At 45.2% G+C, this 27906-nt stretch overlaps 1 protein-coding gene across 3 annotated transcripts in view; it reads right to left on the bottom strand.

Moving 5' to 3' along the window:
- The window catches only part of LOC146172947 (5'-3' exonuclease PLD3-like), a 142440-nt gene that overhangs the window by 26338 nt on the left and 88196 nt on the right, over positions 1–27906 (bottom strand). For 2 of the 3 annotated variants that reach the window (XM_084583398.1, XM_084583396.1), the window contains exons 2-4: positions 6623–6894; positions 3580–3760; positions 885–1008 (exon numbers count right to left, since the gene is read on the bottom strand). In XM_084583398.1, coding sequence (XP_084439524.1) covers positions 885–1008; positions 3580–3760; positions 6623–6894 — 577 coding nt within the window. Of the gene's footprint in view, positions 1–884; positions 1009–3579; positions 3761–6622; positions 6895–9089; positions 9441–27906 lie in introns of those variants that run through there. The other variant, XM_084583397.1, reaches the window with a different exon arrangement.

Genomic DNA, 27906 nt, shown 5'->3' with positions numbered 1-27906 from the left:
ACTTCTGGACTTCATAAAATCAGCCAACCTTTTTCCATTCATTTAATCATTTATTCATCCTTCATCTCATAACCTACTGATGCCCTGAGGCAATAAATATCGACTTAAAAAAAAAAAAAAAAAAAAAAAAAAAAAAAAAAAAAAACTGCGCCTGTGTTTTTTAAACATATCGTTGTACGCATGAAACGCCGCTGCGTTTGTAGATGTATCTCAATCAGGCAGGTAGCTGACGACACGCTTGCGCCGCGCCTGCAACTTCCTTGCTTCAGACGCCTCAGTAGACGTGGTGGCTTTCATATGCGTACAAAGGTGTGTTCAGAAATACAAATGCAATTTTATTTTTTGTAGCATTGCAGAAAGAAGAGGGTTAGTAGTATTTTAAATCTTCCACCTGTTTATTAGCCCAACAGCCTCACCCATCTACTGCAGCGGGGGAGAGGGGCGCTGCGGTCGCTTTGCGATCAACTCACGCCAGACAGGCAGTTGTTTGGGCCCACTTCGCAGCGCGGCGCGTCAGCAGTTTTCCAACTGTCTATATCTAAGAACATTGACTCAAACTACGCTTATAAAAGAAAAAAAAGGAAGCCAGCAATTTGAAGAACTGCGAACCATGCAGTAACAGGCGCAAGTTTTTTAACAAACAAATAAATACTATGTTCAGGCAGCTCTTGTCCACCACTCTCACAACACTGAAAAATAAATGAACTCTTACAGAACAGCTACTGCATACCTCTACCATTAGAACTGCTATTCGATATGAAAATGTTTTACCCAGCACAAGGTAATGATAACAATGATGAACTAAGAACAAAATGAGGTCTGCACTCTCAACACCATTTTATAATGTTTTTGTCCATTCAATGTACACGTCAAGTTAAACATACCTTGTCGGACAAGTTCCTCTGTGTCCAGGTTTGGTTCCTTCTCTTTTGGCTTGTTCTGTGCAATCTTGAAGTCAATGGAGCGGTTCTTGCCAGCCGCAATGATTTCGTTAAAGATGTCTTCACCCTGTCAAGAAGAGACACATAAACGTCGGAATTTTCTCACCAAAGCTCATGACAGCAATGAAATGAACTAAGACACTGAAAGACACTTCATGAAGGCACACTGTTCAAAGCGCTGGGACAGTGTTAACTATGCACACTGTGAACAGCATAGATATACCGCATATATTCGCGTCATGAACACCCCTGTTTAAAGAAATATTGACATCAGTTTAGTGGGAGGGCTTATATTGCAGAAAAAAAAGCATTATTTCTTTTTGCAAGAGTCTACCCTTCAATGCATCAATCATCAATCAAAGCATGCGGTTAACTGCGATCATGACACTCATTTTTAGCAAAGTCCGCTTCAAAAGGTGTTAAATAGTTAATGACTAACTCTTTTGTTGATTCCTGATTCCCAGCATCAAAAATGGAGCATGGGCCCATTACGCTAGTAAATACGGTAATCTATGCATTAGTCACCCTATACAATAACAAAGAGATAAATGGAAGACTAGATCTCCCAGACTGAGTAGATTAATATCTGCACTTAAATATTTCTAAAAATATTAAGCCAGGGAGTGAAAATACTTGAAGTTTTGAAATATTTGATTGAAATACATTAATTGAAATCGGCTCAAATTCAATTCTCAGTATTTAATTAGACATTCTGAAGTGCTTAAAGAACACGTTGTTTGGGTGCTTTCGGCGTCATGCCAAAAGGGGCAGCTCCTTTGACACGAAACAAGCAGCCGCCAAGTAATGCCAAAGCAAGCCCATAAATCGGATATGCGCCCCTGAACCATGCCTTAATGACCAAACAATAATAGTGCCGGCCACTCTCTACTCGCAATTCATGCTGTGGTGATCTTGCAGTCTCTCCAAACTGATGGCCTTGTATTATTCATCACAAACACTATAGAGACATGCAAGCTTTAATTATGATCCTGCGGCAACGGTGTTTGAGTGGTGCAACTGCGGCCAATGCCCCTACAGCTGGCAACTCCATATGGAAGTACCGTAAAAGCTTGTCATTTTGTTTCTCTGGACACTTATGCACCGCTGAGTTGTTTCACTTGATTCCATCAGCGTGATTTCATCAGTAGCGTCCCCCAGTGCATCAAAACTGTGCCCTCTCCTCGTTCTGTTCCCTGCTCATTGCCTGAAGCCTCCCGAAAGCGTATTCACACAATAAAGCTGATGAAAATGTGGAAAGCAGGCACTCCCACGCTATTCTCGTCTTAATATCAGGTGCTCATTTTGCAGTCTTTCATCAAACAGATTTCTGCAATTTCAGCTATCGTTAACTGTCTTAAGAGTTCATTCGATGATTTGAGGTTTCGGTGAATTAAAATATTTTTCCTGGTCAATGGAAGTTCGAATGAGTGAGCTTTTTGGTGTACTTTATGAAGATTCCCCCAGACTGAAAGGCCTACTGCATGGTATGAAAAGCTAGTACTGTCAAAATGCCAAGAACTATGAAGGCGACATTAGCGATGCCCTAAGTGAGTAATCAAATGAGTTCACAATGCTCCAAAAGGTCTGTCAGTCACTAGGAAAGACAGCTGAGATGATGAAACAGGCCAATCAACCAGTCATCGACTATCATTATCCCAGTGTTTCACATGCTTAAGAGCTCTACAGATGAGAAAAATTTAGCTATTATCTTTCTAACCCATTTTTAGTTAGCTTTATTATCACAGGTAAGAACAAACATTTTACTAATTCTACACAATCTAAATCAATCAGAATCACATCCATTACAGTTAAAAGTTTAAAGCCCTAATGTGTTTATGTTTTAGCATGTTTACAACACATTACTTTTAAGTTAGGACATTAATTACTACTGACACATATAAATTTTTTTTTTTTACATTGAAACTGCGCTGTTTGGCTTTTTTCTGGTTTAAAAAGAAATTACAACTCTTAGTTTCAATATTATTCGAGAGAATCTACTTTTCTTTTTGAGTCCAATGTAGCATGTAAAACCCAACTACTTTATTCCTTCAATGTGACTTTTAGACTTCAAAGTGAAATGAAGACGTGCCACACGGGACACATATATACTGGTATGTATAATTTTTTGAAACAAAATTAGATCTTTATAAGATGAAATGTTATAGGAAACGTTACCACAAGGAAATGCTGCTGACTAGTAAATGTAGCTAATGGAACTTGCATTACGAAGTTTACAGAAACATTGTTACCAAATTGGCAAGAGTTAAGCTAGCAACAAATGATCAACAAAAGAAGATTTTTAGGGACCGTCAATAACAAACGGACCATGAAAAAAAAGTGCAGCACAAATCAGCACTTTCTAAGCTTACGTATTCTAAGTACTTTTTTCCACCTGCAAAAAGACTTGCTAAGCTTTACCACATTGATGTGAAGCATTCTTCGGTGTGAATTCACACCGAAACAATAGAAACAATAGATGGCATCTCTTCACACAGATGTCATTGAATAAAGCCTGTCTTGCCTATCACTCTCCTGTCACAATAAATTGAGAATTCGAGAAGGCAATATCAAAGCCAAGGAAGGCTACCTTCCACTGGTAACGACAGAGGCAGGCATTCCCTTTACTGTCGGCTCTCACCTGCCAGTCTGATGGGTCTTCGTAAATATCGCTTCCACGAAGAGTCCAGTAGAAAGACGCAATCTTGATTTCTCTTGTGGCGAGCTGTAAAAGCGTCTTCCAGCCCATGTACGTGCTGACGTGTGACGGCGACCCCGATGGGAATGTCAGGTTTTCAGGTATGCTTTCCAGTAGGGTGAATCTGGTGTATGTGACCGTAGGAATACAAACCATCATTAGTGTTAAGACTGCCTGTTTGATCAGCAATTATCCTTCACTGAATGCAGAGAAAATGTTGAGTTATCAAAGCAATCCCTTCGTGCTCAGACATAAGCAGTGCAGAACTATAGGATGTACTGCAACATATTTTGTCAAGAGTATACGGCCCAAGAGGTTCGCTTCGAAGCACTGTAATATGGCTGCTGGCAGCAATACTGAAATATGAATGGAAACTAGATGAAAATGAGGGCGAGATTTGTCATCTACGAGATTTCGAACGCTAGAGTTGCTTTACGAGCCTCATTGTTGGGCTTAGAACAAGCTTTGACACAGTGTCCACTCTTCAGTCCTCAGATCACTTCAATAAATTACCTGCAATTACAACCACCCAATGAGATTTTCAACTGCCTACCACACTTTTCAAAAAGTGTGATTACAATAGCAATGGGATTATCGTTGGCCCTATTAGGCATACTGCAAACCTGGCCCACAGTCTCCAATTATCACCATCTTGCAGTAGCAATGGTGCATCTTATCCCAGCAACCTCCCTAATCTTATCTATTTATCTAGAATATTTATAAACCAAGATCTCTAATCAATGTTGCACTCTTTGTGTCTCTCAAGGATACTCCTAGTATTTTTCTTTCCGTAGCATGTTGCACTGTTCTCATTTTAATCACAAGCAGTATTTCCTTGCATCATTCTAAGCTGTCGGAAAGCTACGATCAAAAACAGCTGTTTATATAAGAGAGACAACTTTACTCCTTGTTGCTGCTGATAGTGATGATAAATTCAGGTACTAGTTGAGAAAGTAAGAATGAAGAACTATAGTCCAAAATGACAATACTCATTGACATCACTGATGATGGCCCATCTAAACTGGGAATAAGCAAAAAAGAAATGAAATCAATCGATGATGACAAATAACCTCAGCAATTAGCAAAATATGCAAGCCCAAGAGTCAACTGACACCTGGCATTGCTACTCCATACTGGTCGAAGTACTTACAAAACTTATCAAGCATAGGACACTATGCTAGAGAAATGATGCCGCTGACTAGTGATGACGATCCATCAAAGGAATGAGAAAGCTAAGCAAATGGAGCAATCTACACTACAGAAATGTAAGGGTGTTCAAATATTACAGTAGAACCCCGCTATAGTAAACTCGGATATAGTAAAGTGATACTTAAGTCCCATTACCCCCCCCCCCCCCCCTTATAGTAAAGACATTTTGGAAAAACATCGGTTATAGTAAAGTGGGTGTAGCAGCGGCGACATAGCTCCGACGAATGACATCGCTGCACGCGCACTACCTAAGGATCATGATTCCTGAGGGAAATTTTTCCCCCCCAAAAAAGAGAAAAGTTGTTTTTTTCTTTACATGGCTTACCACCAGGCTTACCAATGCAGAGGAGAAGCCAACTTTAAGTAGACCTTACAGCAGTGAGGGAAAGCATGTGGCGCGTAAGCAAAAAAAAAAAAAAAAAAAAAAAAGCTGGCTTTTAACATAGAAAGAAGGCAGCGCGGTCCATCAAGAAAGCGAAAGGGTAAGTGAGAGGGCAGTGAAAAGTAAGGAACGGAAGAAACTGTCAAACATTCCCAGCGCCGTGCAGCATGCACTCACGAGGCAGTGGTGTGCGCGGGTTTGCCGTGCTTAGCTATCGCATGCATTTCTAATCTACTGCCTTTTAAATGGCAAAAACAGTAGAAGACGACCACATGTTCATGCAAGGCTTTGGTTTTTACATGAAATTAAACACAGCTGTAATTGTAGCCATGTTGCATTCACGCTAAAGAGGGACTTCCACAAGACGCAAACAAAAATCTCATTACTGAAAAAAAAAAAAAAGAAAATTGCCTGAAGAGACAATAAGGGAGAAATGAAAGGTATCTTAGAGCATACAAAAACAAGATGTGTTTAGTAAGTGGCCATTTAATTACCGGACAGCATCTCCAGGTGGGCCATGTCATCACCAACAACTGATATAGTAAACACCTTGATATAGTAAGAATTTTTCCAGTCCGAGTGCCAACAACTGATATAGTAAACAGCTTGATATAGTAAGATTTTTTTCCAGTCCGAGTGAGTTCACTATAAAGGGGTTCTACACTTTGAACAGCGAATCGAATATCTCCGTATTCAAAAGTCAAACGAATCAAATAGTGCATGCCTTGAGCTGCTGCCCTAGTTTATCCTGCATTTCAGCAATTTTTTTTTTTTTTTTTGCTTTTTCGTTTGCCTGGTCCTCCTCATGACTATGCCTCTGGCAGGTGGTAACTGGCAGGTGACATGACTGGACACTCACTGGTGAGCGGTTTGTGTGACAATACAAGGTTGCATCCCCTGAGAGTAGACTAGTGAAGTTTGATGCTATTGCTCATTTCATACAATTATTCATAATAGTCTCCAAAGCTTCAATTCGTGTTTGATTCAGTGCTATCATCATATGATTCATATTCTATTTGAAAGAGAAGCTACACTATTTATATTCCTTTTTTTGGTTAATGGGGTTTAACGTCCCAAAGTGATCTAGGTTATAAGGGACACAATGGTTGACGGCTCCGGAAATTTTGACCTCATGGGGCTCTTAAAAGTGCACTGAAATCATAAAGCACATGGGTGCCTTGCTTTTCGCCTCCAACAAAAGGTAGCCGCCGAGGCCAGGATTTGATCCTGTATCCTTGGGCACAGCAGTCATGCAGCCTAACCACTGCACTACAGCGGCAAGGCACTATTTGTATTCTAGTCAGTAGCTCAAATACTCTAGTCACATTAGAATCACAAAAAGTACTATTCAAACACCTTTAGTGGAACGACGTTACAACCATGAAACAAACTTACGAGCATGAATTGGGGCAAGTGACTGGTTTTCCATCCTTGCTGGAGCCTTGCCCTGAGGCGCCACCATCCCGTGAGTGTCCAAGCAGTGGGAACAGGACGACCAGCACTATGAGCAGCAAAATGATGGAGATAGGAATGCAGGACGGCTTCAACCAGCTGCCCACCTTCACGTCAGATGTCTGCTGCTGCTGCCGCTTGTTCATGTAGCGACCGTCAAAAAGCTGCAGCTCAAACTCGCCAAAATCGAGCTTTCCAGCGCTGTCAAGGACAGTCTGCATGAAGAGATAGAAAGGTGATAGAACGATGTGACCCTTGTAGTAAACTAGAAAACATTTGTTCAAGAAAAAGGGGGTTAGGGTTTGCCGGGTCCTCAGTCCAGACCTCTATTGTCTGAAGCCTGTGAAATTTATTCACTGTTTTCGATGTTCCTGGTCAATGGTAGGAAAAAGGAAATACTGTAAAATGACGTTGTCCAGAGGAATGAGCAATGCGAGGGACAGATAACTGCCATTTTGTTAGGGTAACGAGTGTTGGTCACTAGATAAGATAGTCCTTCGTTAAGCATTAAGTGATGATAATGAAAGTGAGCCTATTGGCCACGAGTGGTATTGGAGATGACGTGGAAAGGAGAACACTAGGCTGGGGTTCAGCTTGAACTTATGAATTGTTGCCATGAACAGTATTCTAAGGAGGTTAGTCTGTGCAGTTTGGAGAACCTTATACAACAGTGTAGTAAGCAGTGACATTAAATTCATGTCCTGTTTCTAGGTAGCGGCGCTATCTTGGAAATGCAACATCCTAAATATTGCACAGCAGTAAGCCATGAAACAAAAACTGTGTAGCTTAAGTGAAGTCCAACTACTATTCTTGGAATGCTCCAATGATATCTACACACACACACCTTTGGCTGCATCCGTCAATCATCTGACTTCCAGTATCAAGTGAAATTTGCACTCCTGTTTTCACTTCCAATTAAAGCTTAGTAAAAATGGGAACATTAAATTATCATTAACTTTGCAACAGGAAATTTTCTGTACAAATGAAAGATACGAATTCCTTGAATGGAATCGTCATTTTTTTCACTACAAACACAGAACAGTGAACTTAGGATTTGTTCAAATAAAGACATTAGCAGGTTGACCTGCTGGATTGTTTACACTATTTCCACCATCACTATGGGCAAGAATAAATGACTTTGCTCAACAGACAATTGTCCCACGCTCTAGCAGGAGCCTAGCAGGAGCACACAAATGTAGGATATACGCAGGGGTGTTTGACAGGTATAATACTGAGCTTATCTTAGTGGCGTTTGACTACAGGTACATGTGATGTATATCTACTTGGCTTCAATTTCACAAAAGCATGTTCTCAAAATTTCAAACCCCTTGTAAAAGATGCCTGCACAAGGCAGAGCCTTTTCAAGCAGTACTATTGGTTCATAGGACTCCAAAGTGGTTTTCCAATCTGGATAAGATCTCAAGTGGCCAAACTTCAGGCCAATCACCATATGGAAAATTAAATCGTTTCTAAATACAAATTTTTCTAATTGAACTCAACTGCATTTTCTTTTACAGAGCACACCTATACACATATTGAAATCAGCACCATAAGCAATATTGAGCAGCAAAAGTGTTAGTGCACCACTTGCAGTTTAGTAATTACAGTAAGTATAGTTAATTAGCAGAACTGCCTTCCCATTCCAGGATATTAACTGCAATCGCCTCTGAGCTAACAAGCAAAGACCGAATAAATACAAAAAAAAAAAAAACGTATGCGAAAAATGCAAAAGAGGTATATGGAAGTGTAAACTCTGCTTGGCAAATGATGTAAAATAAACGAAATGCATACAGCTGCAGGTTGTTGGTTTGTGGGGTTTAACGTCCGAAAGCTACTCAGGCGATGAGACGCATCTGCTGCAGGTTGTAATGGCGTGGAAGATGTAATGGAGAGAACACGTTCGCGCATGAGCGCTAGCTTTCATCTTTGTTGCATGGCTGTCCAACCAACAAATTTATGCATTATAGATTCTCGTGAACACACAAGCGCCAACTTTCATGTTTGTCGAGCAAGACTGTCTCGTGCTCGTATTTATCCGTCGCGCAGTTTCTCGCTCCAACCTTTTTTTTTTTTCTTGTTCTTTTTTTTAAATGTGCATTTCTCAAACAGTGAGAATATAGGACAAGTCCAAACCGAAACCGTAATGCGCACATCGCTGTTGTACTCAGTTCATGCAGTTATGAACTCATAGGAACTAGCGACGATTTCCAAAAAAGTATATCCCGTTAAGCACAAGTTCTCCTTTTACCAGATAGTGAAACACTCCATGGTCACTGCTTAACACGCAGCGGGGCCAGCACCCAATGTAGCATCAGAAAGTGATCGAGGAATTTTGCGCGAATGAATAAAAGCCACGAGAATACAAACGCATTGGTACAAAACTCAAAAAAAGAAAAGCACCAAAATTAACCTTTTTACAAGTGTCAGCCTTCGGTACGGTCATGGTGACGGAGCGCAGCTTTGGCAGAGTTTATGATGAAGTGTGTTTCTTGAAGTAACCGCTGGCACAGCGCACTCACAAAGGCTCGTGGACACGCGTCGAGGCGCGCGATCACAGCTGGTTAGGACAGAGAGACGAGCCCTCGCATCACGCCAAGGACTTCACTGGAGTCATTTCTACTTTTAATAAGTACGCGAGAGAGCGCATCACAGCGCACATTCAGCATGTGTTCGCTGATATGACTCTAGGATAAATTCGTGGAAGACGACAAAATCCGCGTTCTCGCGTGGCTCGCGTCACACACTACTCGCTTTCCGCGAACTGTGGAACCACTGCAAACGAGAAGATTATGGACAACTATAAAAGATCATTTCGGTTTCGGTTCTGGAATTGCACGTCTGCTGTGACGGTATTGGTTCATTTCATATTTAACACGGTTTCTTGCTTTTAGATTAAACAAATACACCCATTAAAACTAGGCATCAAAGAAAAATTCACGTGGAATGCCGGTAGCCTCTGCCTATCGGTTTCGGTATTGTTTTCCACACAATACGGTTCAAGAGAAGCGGATGTGCTTTGCACGCGAGTTGCAACAAATTTGTAAGAACCGATGTTTCGTCTGGGCATAATATTTATGGCGCCAGAGCTTCCACCGCCTCGGTTTTTTTGTGTTGGCTTAAAAGAACTGCATGAGCTTTGGTGGAGGTTGTGCAAGAGAAAACAATTGATCACATCATAAGCATGGAGAATTAACATATGCGGATTCCAATAGCGAAAATCACAATGGCCGAAGCTAATCGAAAGCTCTACTAATTATCATTCAGGTTAATGAAAAAATCTATTTATTAACCTGTGCATCCCTTTGACGGCCGTCATACTGCAGATTGAATCTGCAGGGCCATGCCATGCCTTCCAGAAATATAGTGACTTATGTATTTGTGCCCCACAATTAAAACAAACAAACAAATCTGGTGGGAAATATATAGCGTACACAGCACATATCAGATTGCATAATATAGCCTAATGTCGGTACTTATAAGAGAAACTGCTGCAGCTGCCATTAAGTTGCCGCAGATTTGAACCGTGACGAGATCGGCCTACAGCCTCTTCAGGCGCTTTCTACGGACGTTGCCCAACTCACCAGTTTTTCGAAGAGCTTGCTCTAGCTATGGTTATTTTCGTCTTTGCAGATGAATTTAGCGTCTTTTGTTATGTTATTAGTCCGCCTTCATACGCCTACTATACTGAGCGCAGCAAAAATTTGCGAGCCTGGTAGCGTGTCAATATTAATATAAACAGCGCCAACACGAAGACAAAGGACAAGATACAAGAAAGCCACAGTACAAGCGCTTGTACTGTGGATTTCTTGTATCTTGTCCTTTGTCTTCGTGTTCGCGCTGTTTATATTAATAATGAATAAGTACCAACTCGCCCAACAAAGTATCTTGGTAGCGTGTCACCCGCCATTTTGTTGCTCTGTTTTTTTTCGCCTGAACCAGTTTCTCCTTTTTTTTTCTGAACCTTTAGCGTCATGTGCATCTTCGGAACACAGTATGATTACACAATCGCTATAGCTGTTGATTTTAAATATCCTGATGAGTTAATGCCAAGGTTTTCAGCTATTTTCACACTTTGTGATACATATTGTATATGCTCGTAAAAGTTAACCAATCAAGTTTTTCACTGAACAATTACCATTGACTTTGTTGAAACCTCGGCATGATATTAATGCCGAGAATTACTTGTTTTCTATCTTTACGAACGGCGCTTGAAAAGAATAGGGTGCGATTATATTTTGTAAAGCTGAAATCTGGGCGAGTTGGTATGCATTCATACTGGGAAACAGCAAAGTAAAGGAGGGACAAGGACAAAACAAGAGCTTGTTTCGTCCTTGTTCCGCCTTTATTGCGCTGTGCCCCAGTATGGATGCGATTATAGTGAACTATTCTACAAATTGTTACGGATGAGGAAGAAGCGGGCAGGGCGCGGGCAGGATCGCGTTCAGCCCCGCTGCGATTAATTAAATCATTTCACAGTCATAGGCCATCTTTGTTCTCCTGTGTTCATCAGCTTGCCGCCCCGTAACATTTTGGTTGGAGGTGGGGGGTACGTCATCATCACTTGTCATCCTGGCCCGGAGCTTCGGCGTCCTGTGTCTGCATGCGCCGACGACAGCTGGTTCCGTGAAGCGCATCGCCCCAGCCTGCCGGACCCGACGCAACCTTGCCGTTCTTCCACCCCGTCCCCCGTACTGACAACAAGACACGACGAAGGAGAGACCTAGTGATCCTACCGACCCGAGTCGCCCCCCAAACGACCGCAGGACACTGCGAGAGACCCGACTGACCTGATGACCCGACTGACGAGACGCTGACCAGAAGACCCCGCTGGCCCAACACGACACCACATGTAAGGACATTCCCCCGCCCATACTATGCCGTGCGTGCTTCAGCTGCGGCTATCGGACCTTGGCGACATGTGGCCCGAATTCCTGGACCAGGGTTCATCGGAGAATTATCATGGCGGCAAGCCATTATTATGCGAAGCATATTAACGTAGGTTTCGGGCCTTCGCGCGACGCCCGGCGGTGGCCACCATTGACCTTGAAGTGAGATCACATGATGTGACGTCACGTGATGACGTCACACCGGCTGCAGATGGGGCCTTATACAAAGCCACCTAGACTGGACAAGGCCTGCGCGCTCCTCCTCTCCACAGGGGTCTACGTCACACTAGTTGCCCGACCGCGAACGATAGTATGAGTTCTGTGCAGCACAGGGGGTGGCAACGCATGCAGGTACATCGCACCTGGAAGGCAGCACAGGTGAATCTTTCTGCTCTATCTGCTTATGGTTATGTTAGGCAGCGAACGTGCTGGCATTTCTTTTTTCCGACGTCTCGGTTTTCGAGCTTCAGGAAGTCAAACTGCTTTACCTTGGCTTTATTGTGCGCGTTGATAACATAATAAACGTGGTGCTGAAGACAAGCACGCGCTTTTTGCAACCGCCACGACATGGGGCGATAGTGTGTGCCTGGATTACGACGGGAGCCCATAAGTCATTAGCGTTTGGTTTTCCCAGCAATGAAGCTCACAGAAAAGCTTGGAGCTCCTGCAAGGATTTTACTACAACCGTATACATTCCAAGAGTAAATAAAATTTAACCAATTTCGATAGATTTAGCTTAGGCACGCACCATAAAACCCAACACACAACAAAAACCTTTTGTAAATTTAAAAGTTGTTGGATAATGGTTACGAGAGGATGATATTATATTTAAGTGTCGTCATGCTGGTATTCGCACTCAATTTTCATGAGCAAGACTTCATCACCAAGCTATCATATTCTAATAAACAAATGGTAAGAACCATGTCGCTCAAGCGCGGTCTCAGTGTCTTTGAAGTTCCCAATTGGTCATCGTACATTTCTTCTACACCTTCTTTTACAAGACCCCAGCAAGAAAAAGGGCGCGTCGGGAAAATGACACCATCAAGGAAATCCTTAATGATTCCTACAGAGGCAAGCGGAGAAGAAAAATGCAAAAATTCACCAAGGTAGTAAATGTTTGCGACACCAACTTCTCGAAAGTCACTGGAAACGAAAAGTAAACTCTTCGGGAAGGTAGCTGTCAGCAATTTGAAGAAATAAAGATTGAAATATTCTAATGAAAAGCACAGAGCAATATAATGTTCATTATGGATTCATGCTACTGTTTTGTACGGCTTCATGAGTTTTGTTTATTTCGATATTTAACAAGGCATCCGCTTTCGAAGTGTACAAAAAAATAAGGTACGCCTCCTTAAAAAGCCGCAAAATGCATTTGCACATTGATCTCATATATTCTTGTGCTATATGCTGTCTGGGAAATAATGCTTGTGTTAATGTGATCTGCAGTAAACTCAAGTTCAGTAATTATAGCAGTGCAATGGTTATTCCCAAGTTTTCACATGAAAATATATAAACGAAGCACTAAGCTGCAATAGGAAGTGTATCGCGAGGACTACGAAAGAAAGAACGAATTATAAATTAACGAGGAAAATACATAGAGAAACTATGGAAGTGGTTAAAAAAACATTCTTTAGAAGCATTACTTTAGCCATTGTACCTCAGATAGTGCAAAAATGCGCTGAAAACAGCCGCGGAACCCTCCCAGCCACGAGCGGAGGCCAGCGGCGGACGGGCAACTAGCGTGACGTCACGGAGCAAGCGGAGAGGCCTTGAGTAGTCTAGGTGGCTTTGCCCTATATCGCGCCGTCGGACGTCGCCCGGCGGAGGCCTCTACGCTTCGGTTCGCGCCGTCGCGCGCGACGCGGCGGCGGCGCCACCATCGCTGCATCACGTGATATGTGACGTCACGCCAGGGATGAAGCCGCGCGCGCCCGCCGTCGCGTCAGTCTCTGTGCCCGCAACCGCGCCAGCGTCTTTGCGCCGGGCGTGTATGCGGTCAAGATTCCTACGACGATTAACCTAAAACCACGTCTCCGTTACTTAGCCCCATCCACACTGAGGCAGCGGCTTAACATGCTTCGCATCCACTGGGCTTAACCTTGATAAGCCTCCAATTTTTTCCTGTCCTCCATCCAATCGCTCCTATCGTCATGCCATGGATCTCATCGACATCGACAAACTTCCTCGTCCATGATCGGGACGATCGCTCGGTGTCCGCGGGTTATGTTACTGACGATGAAGAAGCGGACAATGGCGCGGCCAGGAGCACTCGCGCTAGGCCAGCTGCGATTCATTAAATCATATCACAGTCATCGGCCACCCTCTCTGCTCTCCGGTGTTCATTGGCTGACCTCCCCGTAACAATATATTCCAATTCACCACAGGTGCGATCGATGAGGGAGCTACCGGAGCGGCCAAGAATTTGGGAGCGGCGCACCTAGACCCATCTAGGATTACAGGCCGCGCCGCGTTGCACGAAGCAGCAGCGAAAAATTCTATACTCGGTGGGTGGCGAGTGGGGCGTTTGTTTTACTGAACCTTTTTTGTGGGATTTAATTAGGAGAGTGATGGTTAAGCTTTCATGTGCGCGAGCACTGCAGAACCCCACTACCGTAGTTCGGCGATGTTTGCCCGCGGCCCATCTCCAGCATGCCTCTGTGTCAGGCTCTGATTGGTCGGCAGTTTTTGTGACGGCAAGAACATACATGTCATGTCATTGGCAGGATCGAGCTGCCAACTTGCAGTTTTGAGTTAGCAGTTGAACCCAAAGGAACCGATCCTCAGTCCTATACACGTTATGCTGTTAGGCCGTGCAGACATGTCCATACAGCCCGGTTAAAGTGAAGCTTTGTATCTAAATCCGGTGGTTATTCAATAATGATGTGTTAAGCGGTGATCCAGGCACTGGTAGTGGGCACTGGCAGCGAGTAAGACCGGAGCGGGGGTGGCTCAGCTTGTAGACAGCTTGTCCGCAAAAGGCACTTCCTCTTTCTCGGCGATCTGTCCACCTGATTGGAACTTCCTCTTTACAATCTTGCCCCCGCAGAAAAGAGGAGCCATCCTGGCGACTCAAGGAGACGAAAGGATAGCGGGATCGTAATAGGGTTTCAAACGGTCCACGTGAACAATCTCACGCCCACGGCGACGAAGGTCGGTGGAAGCGGCTAGCGGTTCAACAAGGTAATTGAAGGGAGACGTCTGTTGGAGCACTAGATATGGTCCGTGGTATTTGGCAGTAAACTTGCTGGTAAGACCTGGTGGTGTCGATGGGACCCAGAGCCATACGTGAGCACCGGGAGAGAATTGATGCACAGGGTGGCTGCTGTCGCTGTGCGCTTTCTTTTGGGCTTGCTCGTCCGAAGTAAGCGAGCGAGCCAGCTTGCGACATTCTTCAGCGTGCCTGGCAGCTGCTGAAAGTGATGTGTACTCTGACATATCAGGACGGTAGGGGTGGATGGTGTCGAGTGGAGACGAAGGTTCACGCCCGTACAGCAGAAAAAATGGTGAGAATCCGGTAGTTGCTTGAACGGCGGTGTTATAGGCATAGGTTACAAATGGGAGAATCCTGTCCCAATCGGAGTGGTCGGAGGCGATGTACTTGGACATCATGTCACCCAGTCTGCGGTTGAAGCGCTCTGTGAGGCCATTGGTTTGAGGGTGGTACGCGCTGGCTGTCCGGTGGATGGTCTGACATTCGCGTAGGAGCGCTTCGACAACCTCGGATAGGAAAGACTTTCCTCGATCACTTAGAAGTTCACGAGGGGCCCCGTGCCGCAGAATAAAATGATGAAGAAGAAAGGACGCGATGTTGGGTCCGGTGGCATCCTGAAGTGCTGCTGTCTCCGCATAGCGAGTAAGGTGATCGACGGCCACGATGATCCAACGATTCCCTGCAGGTGTATATGGCAGGGGTCCATACAAATCGATGCCAACACGATCGAATGGTCGGTACGGGCACGGAAGATGCTGTAGCGGAGCCGGCTGATGGAGAGGAGAAGGCTTGCGACGCTGGCAGTCGATGCATGAACGCCCATACTTATTGACGAAGGTGTACATACCGCGCCAGTAAAACCGCTGTCGCAACCGTTCATAAGTCTTAAATACACCAAAATGACCACACTGCGGATCATTATGGCAAGAAGCGCATATATCACTACGGAGGTGGCGAGGTACAACGAGCAGTCATTTACGGCCATCTGGCATATAACTGCGTCGATAGAGAAGACGGTCACGAAGGGCGAAATGCTGCGCTTGACGACGAAGGGCGCGAGGAGCCGGTGAAAGTGACGAGTTCGTAAGAAGATCGATTAGTGATGTAAGCCACGGATCCTTGCGCTGTTCTGATGGCATGTCGTCGATGGACAAGGAAGACAAGGCGGAGCTGGAGGCAGGGAACAACGTAGCGTCAGGCGACACTGGCGAGCGAGATAAAGCGTCTGCGTCGGAGTGCTTACGCCCTGTACGATAGATGACTCGGATATCATACTCTTGTAGTCTAAGCGACCAGCGGGCGAGACGGCCGGTGGGGTCTTTTAGTGAAGACAACCAACACAAAGCGTAGTGGTCTGTAACAACATCGAATGGGCGCCCATACAAGTATGGCCGAAATTTCTGAAGCGCCCAAACAATGGCCAAGCATTCCTTTTCTGTCACCGAGTAGTTGGTCTCGGCTTTGGTCAAAGTTCGACTTGCGTACGCCACAACGTATTCATCAACACCGGGTTTTCGTTGGGCAAGAACAGCGCCGAGGCCGACGTCGCTGGCATCGGTGTGCACTTCAGTAGGAGCAGCCGGGTCAAAATGGCGCAATACGGGGGGTGAGGTAAGTATCGTGCGCAATTTCGTAAAAGCAGCATCGCAAGCCGGCGACCAGGCAGAAAGATCTTTGTGAGCGCTGAGAAGTCGCGTCAGAGGGGCAATGATGGTCGCAAAGTTCCGAACGAAACGCCTAAAATAGGAGCATAAGCCTATAAAGCTGCGTAATTGCTTGATAGATGTTGGCTTCGGGAACTCAGCGACAGCGCGAAGTTTAGATGGATCTGGAAGGACGCCATCTTTGGACACTAAATGCCCTAAAATAGTGATTTGGCGAGCGGCGAAATGGCACTTTTTCAGATTGAGCTGTAGACCGGCGTTGCCAAGGCATTGCAGGACAGTTTCAAGGCGAGTTAGGTGGGTCGCGAAGTCGGATGAAAATACAACAATATCATCCAAGTAGCAGAGACATGTGTGCCACTTCAAACCGCGGAGAATATTGTCCATCATGCGTTCAAATGTGGCGGGCGCATTACACAGGCCAAATGGCATGACGTTGAACTCATAGAGCCCGTCGGGGGTGACAAAAGCTGTCTTGGGACGATCGTCCTCAGCCATCGGAACTTGCCAGTAGCCAGAACGTAAATCGATTGAAGAGAAAAATTCCGCTCCATGCAAAGTGTCAGCGCGTCGTCTATGCGTGGTAGCGGATAGACGTCCTTTCGTGTGATCGCATTAAGGCGTCGGTAGTCCACACAGAACCAAATAGACCCGTCTTTCTTCTTGACTAAAACGACCGGGGACGCCCAAGGGCTACTGGAAGGCTGAATTACACCCCTACTGAGCATCTCGTCGACTTGCTCATCAATAATGCAGCGTTCTGAGGCTGATACACGATAAGGGCGTTGGCGTAATGGGGCGTGCGTACCAGTATAGATGTGGTGGGAAACAGTTGACGTACGACCCAAGGATAGCTGCTGGATGTCAAAGGAAGCTCGAAATCGGTTCAGTAAGTCGAGGAGCTTGGCGCGTTGATCTGGAGCGAGAGCACTGTCGATGGCTTTGTCGAAGGTAGCCAGAGGCGGTGAAGGAGACGAGGAACGAGTTTGGCTAAGGGCACTGACGTTGTGGGATATTGTGTCGGCACAGGTGGAGAAAACCGGTGGGATGGTCACAAAATTTTCTGACCGAACAGGCTCAGCATGCCCAACGCACTCGCCAAGTTGCAACGTGAGCGGATAGAACGAATCGTTAGTAATGGCTAGTTCGGTGCGTCCGCTTCTTACACTAAGGACGGCGCAGGGCAGGGGAAGACAGCGTCGCGAGACGAAGAGGGAAGATGGGGTGAAGAGCACTGTGCAGTCTTGAAGAGAGGGACAGTTTATAGGCACAATCGCAGCAGATGAAGGCGGGATATCAGTAGCATCCGCAACGTGGCATTTGGTTTCTCCAAGAACGTTAGCGGCAGTCGGTGCGGTGCACAGCGGAAAAAACTCTACTTCGGCACGAGCGCAATGAATTACGGCGCGATTGCGACACAAGAAGTCTCATCCTAAAATAATGTCATGAGAGCAGTCACGGAGAACGATAAAACTGATGACGTAGAAAACGTTCTGAATGGTGACACGAGCCGTGCAGGTACCGATCGATTCGATGTGCTGAGCAGTGGCGGTGTGCAATGAAACCCCAGAATATGGCAGAACAACTTTTCGTAACAAGCGGCACAGTCTAACGTCAATAACCGACACAGCAGCACCAGTATCTACAAGCTCAAGAGTACAAACATTTTCAATGGTAACTTCTATTAAATTGTTCGGTGGCGAAGCAGGACTTTCACTGTTCGACGAATGCGCAGTTCTTGCCTGCGGAACTGCGTCTAGTGGTTTTCCGGCATTGGCGAGGTAGAACGGCGGCGCATCGGCGACGGAGAGCGACGGCGCGGAGAGGTTGAGCGGTTGTCATAGGTTGAGCGGTTGTCATGCGAAAAGTGGTCAAAGTGAGAGAAGGGCTGAGGGGGCGCACGGAGAGGGGACGGCGGCTGCGCGTAGTTGACCGGGCTCTGATCGAAAGCGTACGGTGCCGAGCGACGGCGGCACATGCGTGCAACATGGCCAGGGAGGCCACATGCAAAGCAAATCGGCCGATTGTCAGCTGTGCGCCAAGGGCGTAGAATAGGTGGCGCACGACGCTGAGTGAAAAATGCCCGCTGAGGCGAACCGTACGATGGAAAAGGCGCAGGAGGAAGTGGTCTTGCGGTAACCTCAGCATAAGACAGTGGACTGGGCCCGGGCGTCGGGACAGCGTCGGCATGAATGAGCGGAGCTGTCAGTGGAGCGGCATGAATAGGTGGTTGTAGAGGGGGCGGAAGTGCTTCGGCAACTTGTTCCTGAATAACCTGGCGTATGTTCGAAGCGAGGTGTGAGCTGGATTGCGGAACGTTTGAAATTAATGATAATTGCCGGGCAACTTCTTCCCGTACGAAGTCTTTGATTTCCTGGATAAGTGCAGAGATAACAGCGCCATCAGACATAGCCGCGATCGTGCCTTCCGGTTGTCGAGGGACGATGCGTTGACGACGAAGTTCGTCGTAGCTTTGACACATCGTGACAACATCACTTACAGTGCGGGGCTCTTTGGCCATGAGGATGTTGAATATGCCTTCATGGATGCCCATCATGATGTGGCGAATCTTCTGAGCTTCAGTCATCGATGCATTTACACGATGGCACAAATCTAAAACGTCTTCGATGTAACTTGTGAAGGTTTCGCCTGTCTGCTGCACCCGCTCGCGCAAACGGTGTTCAGCGCGAAGCTTGCGGACCGCAGGGCGACCGAAGACATCCACAAAGCGAGATTTGAACGAGGCCCAAGTTGGAATGTCAGCCTCGTGATTTGTGAACCACAGCTTTGCGACTTGCGTAAGGTAGAAGATAACGTTGTTAAGTTTCAAGACGTCGTCCCACTTATTGTGGGTGCTTACACGCTCATACGACGAAAGCCAGTCCTCCACGTCCTGATCGTCGGTACCGCTGAAGAACGGCGGGTCCCGCTGTCGAAGCACCCCGGAGCATGGAATTGAAGAGGCCGAAGAGGCCGAGGTAGCGGGGCCGGTGGTGTTGGTGCTGGAGTCAGTCATTGCGGTTGGAATTCGGCGGCTGCGGAGCTCCAGGGCGAGAAAGTAGAAGAGAAATCCCGCGACCTCCACCAAGTGTTAAGCGGTGATCCAGGCACTGGTAGTGGGCACTGGTAGCGAGTAAGACCGGAGCGGGGGTGGCTCAGCTTGTAGACAGCCTGTTCGCAAAAGGCACTTCCTCTTTCTCGGCGATCTGTCCGCCTGATTGGAACTTCCTCTTTACAGATGTAAATTACGTCTAGACGCTGATAAATATGTGCGACCCAAAACCGCAGTGAAAACAGAAGTGCTAATTTGTCCTAACCACACTAAATTGGCCGTTATTTAGTGCAAGAGCACCACTTGACAGGTGGTAGTTGGCAGGTGGCATGACAGGGACCTGATAGGTCGGCTGTTTTTGTGACGTCGCAAACCAAAAGTCATGGCAGAATCGGCAGACGCAGCCAACTCGGGCTTCGTCACTAGGGTGGGAGAATGAGATAGGAATCCAGCCTTCTAGTACCTTTCGAACTCGAATTAGACGCCTACCCCTAAGTCATGTAGACACGTTCATATGGCTTGATTAAAGCGGAACTTTATTTCTATGTCACTCTGATAACTCGTGAGGCTTACATCACGGTCGTCTTCCCGAGCTTTCCTCTGTCTGGCGATAGTCGACAGGTAATATGGTCGGGCACTGATTGGTCGGTGGTTTCTGTGACGTCACGCTCCTGTCTTAAATCTACCGATGCTTGTGTTCGCTTACATCAAAATTGTGCGCGATGCCAAGTGCCATAACTGTATAAACTCGCGTGATGAGGCTGGTGAACTCAGTTTGCTTTGAAATTGATAGCGGGCAGCTGTCGGAGGCTGATATATGCCGCTCCAAGCAGCGTGAAAAGCTGACGAGAAGAATATGTAGAAGTACCTTCAAATCTCTGTAAGAGATAATACAACGACCTCCTTATCTAGAACTACCATCTACAACCCCGTTAAACATTTGTAATTTTTAGAGCGTTTGAGGAACAATTTCCTAACTGATGCGCGTTGAATTCCAGTTGGAGATCTATCATTATCCAACTGGGAACTAACTGGTATGAACTGAAAGTTTGTTCCTTAAGCCAGTTAGACCAGTAAGGATTTCCGCCTATTCATTTGCGAGTGCCGCGTTATTCCCGTATCGGCCCTTGACCTCGGATACAATGAACAAGTGACCTCGCTTACAGCAAAGACGCATGCATACCACATGACTTCGAATATATCGAACACACAACCTCGGTTATATCGAAGATGCATGCATACGTGTGACTTGATCACGGAATAACGAACACGTGATCTCAGTTATACCGAAGATGCATTCATCTTCGTCATCCCCGAGGTCAACTAATGCTCAATATCCATGTACGGCAGCCTTGAATTGCTTTTTTTTTTTTAATATTTAACAAGCAGAGCATGCGGCATATTAAAGGAGCTGCATAAAGTGTCCAATTGCCAAGCCAGGCTCTCCGTCGCTTTTCCGACCACCAAGGGGCATAGCCCGCTGTGCCGGCTGCTCACCCGGAACTTTAGGAATATTCGCTGCGGTGTAGGAATTGATGCGGGGGAAGCTGTGGTCTTTCTCCTGCTTTTCTGAAACCTTGAGAAATCACATCAAGCAGCCGGAAAGCCAAGCACAGAGGCAGTAGCGGGGCTGTGACTATCCTGGAATCTGCCACTATACATCATTCACTACTGTCAGCAAGCACTGATAGCCAGTTTTACTGAGGACACGAGCATTACTGCCTATTGCGCAAAAAGCGCGGCTGCAGCCTTTCAATCCATTTCCACACTAGAAGCGTTGAACTGAGTAATACCAGCAATACGCCATTGCCGTAATCGTCTGAAATTGCAGCGCATACCGTGTTTAACGAGCACAGCATGAATGTATCTATTCCACCAAATGAAACTTGTTCAAAACAAGTCAGTGCACAAAAAAAGGCCAATTAGAGACCCCTATATTTTCTACAAGAATCGCCTCAATGAAAGAATGGCACAATTCCCGCTTTTGATACCTCATTTCAGACCGGAAGTGGTTAGTGAGCCCGATTGCAGTGCTGCTAGAATACCAAGCTACTTGCCAAAATGACAAATATATACTGTAAATCCAAAGTTTGATGGTATAAGTTGTGTATTGAAAGTCCCGACAGGCATATGGTGTAAAAGGGAAAGCATATTAAAGGATTCACGATTACTTTAGACACCTGAGGGTCCTCATTATGTGCTCTTGCATCGCACAAAGCAGAAGGGCCGCCGCAGACGGGATTGAACTCGGGTTCTTCAGGTCAGTAGTAAAGCGTTCGAACTACTGACTCATCGCGGTACGCCGGTTAAAAACACAAACTGATGCTTGCGTTAAGGTGAAGTCAAAGGGAAATTCTCACGACTAAATAGCTGTTAGCTTCATCGCGCTCAGATTTCGCTGAGAATAGGCATTTGTCCTAATTTATTAATCTACATCCGTGCACTCGGCTATTTGCCGGAATTGATGATAATTAATCAGAAGTCTGCATTGCATGCTGTGGTGTCGGCGAAAATAGTGGGGAGAAACGCATATACGCTCCACCTTTGACCAATTATTATGTCAGAAACACATCCACTTCCAGTGGCGTGTCATCACCTCCACTGTACGTCGGACATTATTCGTATGGCTAATTTGGAGGTATGTTTTCTTTTACTTTTACATTTTTGGCTCTAACTAATTAACTAATCATCCTATCAACATTTTTTTTCTGCGGCATCCTCATATCATCCTCTATCTACCACAACCATTCGTTTGATCCTAACTCGTCTGTGAATGACACAACGGCTGCGGACACGTCATTGCCGACATAGCCTAGAAAGGTTTTCGCCTTAATAAAGGAAACAGGTGAGCCTGAGGCTTCGCCCTCCGGTCCATAAATACGTCATCGGCAGACGTTTGGTTTGCCGGTTTCCGGTTCTCTGTCGCGGCTGTTTTCTCGAGCGTCGGTTTTTCACCCTCCCGAAAATTCGCCGGTAATTGTCTTTCTCTTGCGTCTTGTCTGCGTTTTCTGCAATAACGTACCCGAAGCACGACTTCATCCGAGAGGAAAAAAACAGCAGCAGCGGTAAATCTAAACCATATGCCCAAATGCGTTGACCCCGTTCAACGCCCGCTCGAGAAGATCACGCAGTAACACAAGAAGCCGATTTTCGCAGCTACCGGAAGTGAGCCCTTGACGTCGCAGTCGTCGCAGTTGTCGTGTCTGGAGTGAGTGGCAGCCTCTAACGGCCTGCCGCTCAGAATGATATCACCGTAAACAGACGTGCATCTTATTGAACATGTAATTTAACATGGCTCTTGAACATGTAATTTGGAAGTGCTTTCAATCCCTGGGCGTTAGGGAAAACATCTTGAGCAGAGATGCATGGGCTAGGCCCTGCAGCGAAGCGTGGTTCCCGCTGAACAGCTACGCGAAATCCGTTTGGCGGCCAAAGCCGCGTTTTCAATCAATTAATCAATCACACGACAAAGTGGCACGAGACGCCTACCTGGGTGGTTCCAGTAGATGCAAATTGAGCCCGGGGCATTTGGATACCGAGTTCAGACACCTTAACCTTTGGTCACGCATGCACGCTTGCCCGGCTTGTTTATAAAGCGAGGCTTTATGTCTACGTTGTGTGATCTTTCACCTAATTTGGTAGCTTACGACGGTAGGCTAATCAGTAGTGCAATTGCAAGATAATAGGGGCAAACATTTCGAAATTTGTGATTAAAAAAGTAGCAGAGTGCATTACGCAAAAGGGAGCCGCAGACAGAAATCCTCAATTAACACTGTCGCGAATAAACGGAATCGAATCTAGGTCTCGGCGACCGCTTTTCGAAAAAGGAGAAAAGCAAGGCACCCGTGCGCTCTGCGATGTCATCATCATCATCATCATCAGCCTGATTATACCCACTGCAGGGCGAAGGCCTCTCCCATATTTCTCCACTTAACCCGGTTCTGTGCTATCTGCATCCACTTGACCCCTGCGAACTTCTTAATCTCAACCGCCCACCTAACTTTCTGCCGCCCCCTGCTACGCTTTCCTTCCCTTGGAATCCAGTTTGTTACCCTCAGCGACCATCGGTTATCCTCTCTTCGCACTACATGTCCTGTCCATGTCCATTTCTTCTTTTTAATTTCCACTAGAATGTCGGTAACTTGAGTTATTTCTCTGACCCACTCTGCACGCTTTCTATCTCTTAATGTTACCCCTAACATTTTTCGTTCCATAGCCCTCTGGGTTGTCCTCAACTTAAGTAGAACTCTCTTGGTTAGCCTCCACGTTTCAGCCCCATAGGTGAGCACAGGCAAGATGCAACTCTTATATACTTTCCTCTTGAGCAATACCGGTAAGCTGCTAGTCATAATCTGCGAGTGCTTGCCAAATGCGCTCCATCCCAATCTTATTCTTCTTGTTATTTCCTTTTCATGGTCCGGATCTGCGGTTACTACCTGTCCTAAGTAGATATATTCGCCTACTACTTCCAGTATTTCGCTACCTAATGTAAACTCCTGTTCCTTCCCGAGGCTGTTGAACATTACCTTAGTCTTCTGCATATTGATTTTCAAGCCTACCTTTCTACTTTTCCTGTCTAGGTCATCAATCATTATTTGCAGTTCATCTCCCGAGTTGCTTAGCAAGGCAATGTCATCAGCAAATCGCAGATTACTGAGGTATTCTCCATCTACCCTTATCCCTAACTGCTCCCATTCCAAGTCTCTGAATACTTCCTCTAAACAAGCGGTGAATAGTACTGGGGAGATTGTGTCTCCTTGCCTAACACCTTTCTTTATGGGAATTTTGTTACTTTCTTTATGCAGAACTATGGTTGCTGTGCAGCCACTATATATATCTTCCAGCACTTTCACGTACGGCTCGTCTACCCCCTGATTTCGCAATGCCTGCATCACCGCCGAGGTTTCAACTGAGTCAAATGCTTTTTCGTAATCAATGAATGCTATGTATAAGGGCTGGTTATATTCCGCGCATTTTTCTATCACCTGATTGATGGTATGTATATGATCGATAGTAGAGTACCGTTTCCGAAACCCTGCTTGATCCTTTGCTTGATTGCAGTCTAAGGTTGTCCTGATTCTATTAGCGATTACCTTAGTAAATACCTTATACGTAACAGACAGTAAGCTGATTGGTCTGTAATTTTTAAGGTCCTTAGAGTCCCCTTTCTTGTGAATGAGGATGTTTGCATTATTCCATGCTTCCGGTACCGTCGATGACACCAGGCACTGCGTATACAGGGTGGCCAGTTTTTCTAGCACGATATCCCCCCCCGTCCTTCAGCAAATCTGTAGTTATCTGATCCTCTCCAGCTGATTTCCCCTTTTTCATAGTTTCTAGTGCTTTCTTGACCTCGTCCTTCGTCACTGGTGGAACGTCTGACTGTTTTTCCCTGACGCCAATCTCATTACGGTCCTGACTACTTTGGCTACTGTAGAGATCTGTATAGAACTCCTCGGCTACTTTGACTATCTTGTCCATATTAGTGATGACGTTGCCCGCCTTGTCCCTTATCGCATACATCTGGTTTTTGCCTATGCCTAATTTCTTCTTTACCGCTTTAAGGCTTCCCCCGTTCTTTACAGTGCACGTTAAAGAACCCCAGGTGGTCGAAATTTCCGCAGCCTTCCACTACGACGTCTCTCAAAGCCTGAGTCGCTTTGGGACGTTAAACCCCATAAACCAAACCAAACTATAAACCAAACAACTTCCAGATCTCTGTTTCGGACGCCGGTGGGACCGCATTCCTTTCCCTAAAAAATGCGCTTGCCTCCATAGCTTCAGCTTTACTGACGCTTCACGTGTTCATGACGATCATGATGACGAAGATGCAATAATTTGGTTCAATAAAAAGTGTGCACGATCCAGGAGGGGCTCGCAGTCGAGGGGTCTTATAAAGTGTGCACGCAGCGCCCAAGAAAGTTATAAAAACATGCTAGCGCAAGGCACGGTTGCCGATATGCAGATTCAGCAGGAGTCTATGATAAACGTAGAAAGACACTAGTCTATAAGCAGAAAATTGAAGGGGAAATGAGGAGCTCGTTATGGTACAGGTAAAGGAGCCAACGGTGAGAGTCCAAGGAGAACGTATGGGGATATTACTATTAGATTTTTTTAGTGGTTTTTAGATGATATTAACCAGAATTAGTCCTGTGATGATTTTAGGAAGAAATAATATAATGCAAAGCGGAAGGAAAAACAACGCGTCGTTGGAGTCATGTGGTTCAATTCTAGCGCCAAATTTATAGCCGTGTAGAACAGAAGTGACGTTATGAATAATTTTAATTAATGAACCATAAATAATGCCATTTTCAACGCTAGAAACAGAAAAAAACACTAAAGTTAGGTTATTTTGCTTGCATGCATCAAGACACAGGTGTTTTTCCTACTCAGTTGGAATTTTCACTGTTAAAGCTGCTTTTCTTCGACAGTAGCTCGAAGTTGACTAAACAGTCCAGCACCATTTTACTGCGGGTTATTCTGTTACTAAAAAATAAACTAAAAATAATAAATTTTAGGTTAGCGCCTGTCCCGTCTACATGCGTGGTGCCCTTGTCTTTTTTTGAGAGATTCTTTCGAAAACTCTTTTGAACGATGGGCAGCCTTTTCGCAATGAGATTTCAAGGTCGACCACGAAATCTGTACAGTCGACAAATTTTAAAACAATGAAGGGATATAGAGATTTGTTAAAGGACCAGCGGCTTTACCCAATAACCATGTTTAGTAGACGAATTTCTTTTTCGCAGTAGGAACAAAAACATGGCGTAAACATGTAGCACCCGACGGAGAAAATGATACGCTTGAGACTTGTAGAAAAATGCGACTTTGAAAATTGTAAAAAAAAAAAAGAATGTAAAATTTTGTTCGATTTAAATATGCCTCAAATGTAACTGACACTCAAGTATTCTTCGTAAAGCAGAACACAGTATGCTCTTTTATTATACATGCATGTATTCTTGCTTCGGCTAAGGACTGTGTCGTACTAAAGAAACACGTCATTGTCTTGGCTATTTATGATTCTTAATTGTGGACAATACTCCGGTGGCTTCAGGGTTACTATATTTGACCCCCGTGTCTTTCAGACGCTTTCAATTTATTAAGGTCTTGGAGATGTCACCCTGCTCTCAATATACTGTCCCTTTGGTTAAGGCCAGATAAAGTACACTGGTTATTCAAAACCTCAGACAATTTCTCTTCCAGGAAAAGTCAGCGTATGCATCTCCCGCTAATACGATGACTAATCCTGTTTAAGGCAGTTATCGCATCAGGCAGACTGCTACCCTACTTCCAGCGGATTGAGCTGGTTAGAGAAACGCTCCGAGAGACGTTAATCTCCTGCAGTGAGTGCGAATCTGGAATGCTAATGCATCGAAACATATTTGCCTTCTGCATTAATTCCTTCAAATAGGCATCCTGGTTGTGCATATATGAAGAGTGCACGTTCCCAGATTGCCTGGGCAGGAATAGGAAATAATCACACATATTGATGACTGCGTCTACAAACTAACTGGGCTGTACCGCATCGTGTGTGGCTATACTGATGGCCTTCGAACAGACTTGATGATTAGTCCAAGACTGAAAATTTAATCTTCAACTCAACTGGCGTTTCTTTTCTGCTGTCAACGTCATTTTAGGAAGTTACAGGCATCCGCAATTTTGATCGTGTATATAAATACTGAGCATTCCAACAGATATAAATTATGGTCATACTTCCCGATGAATGATACTATATTGTAATTGTAAACTATATTGATTTAGGCTGTAAGTGGTAAAACATGTCTTGAACTAGTAAACCAGCAAAACCCTTTCTATCGAGTGTTTTTTTTTTTTTTTTCATGTCTACAGAATTCGGCGGGGGCACTTTTCGTAACGTTTTATAATAAAGAAAACCGAAATCTGCAGATCATAGAGGCGTTTTCAAAAAACGCTTTCAGAATTGATAAGCGTTTATGTCTGTCTTGTAAAATGAAACGAAACTAAAAACATAGAAAAATAATATTGCTGGCCATTTTTTGAGTACTGTATGCTTTTTTACAACAAAAAATACGAAGATTATCGCAAACATAAAGAACATTGATGCTGCTTCCAAAAATTCTCCAGAAAGCGCTAGCTATGAGCGACTCGGTGTGTGCTTGTAAACACGAAAACTTTCTTGCAGGACTTATAGTCCGCGTCCACTTCGTTGTACAGAACAAACAATACACATCCTTTCTCTGTGACATTAAAATTCTGTCTGGGCACGCCGAACTGATCCCTTGGGTAAACAGCCGGCGGCTTCAACACACAAAAAACGTTGGGCACAATCGCACTTAAACTAAGGAGGATTATAAAGATAAGAAATTAATTTGGTTAGGCTGGTTTGGGTTATAGTTTTTAAAGTCCCAAGGCTACGATCGAGACACCGTAATGGAGGG

Source organism: Amblyomma maculatum, chromosome 11 (genome assembly GCF_055883805.1).
Source record: "Amblyomma maculatum isolate TAMU_Amacu chromosome 11, ASM5588380v1, whole genome shotgun sequence".
Classification (NCBI taxonomy): Eukaryota; Metazoa; Arthropoda; class Arachnida; order Ixodida; family Ixodidae; genus Amblyomma; species Amblyomma maculatum.
Note: the sequence above shows the minus strand (reverse complement) of the source record. Positions and strands in the feature narration are given on the sequence as shown.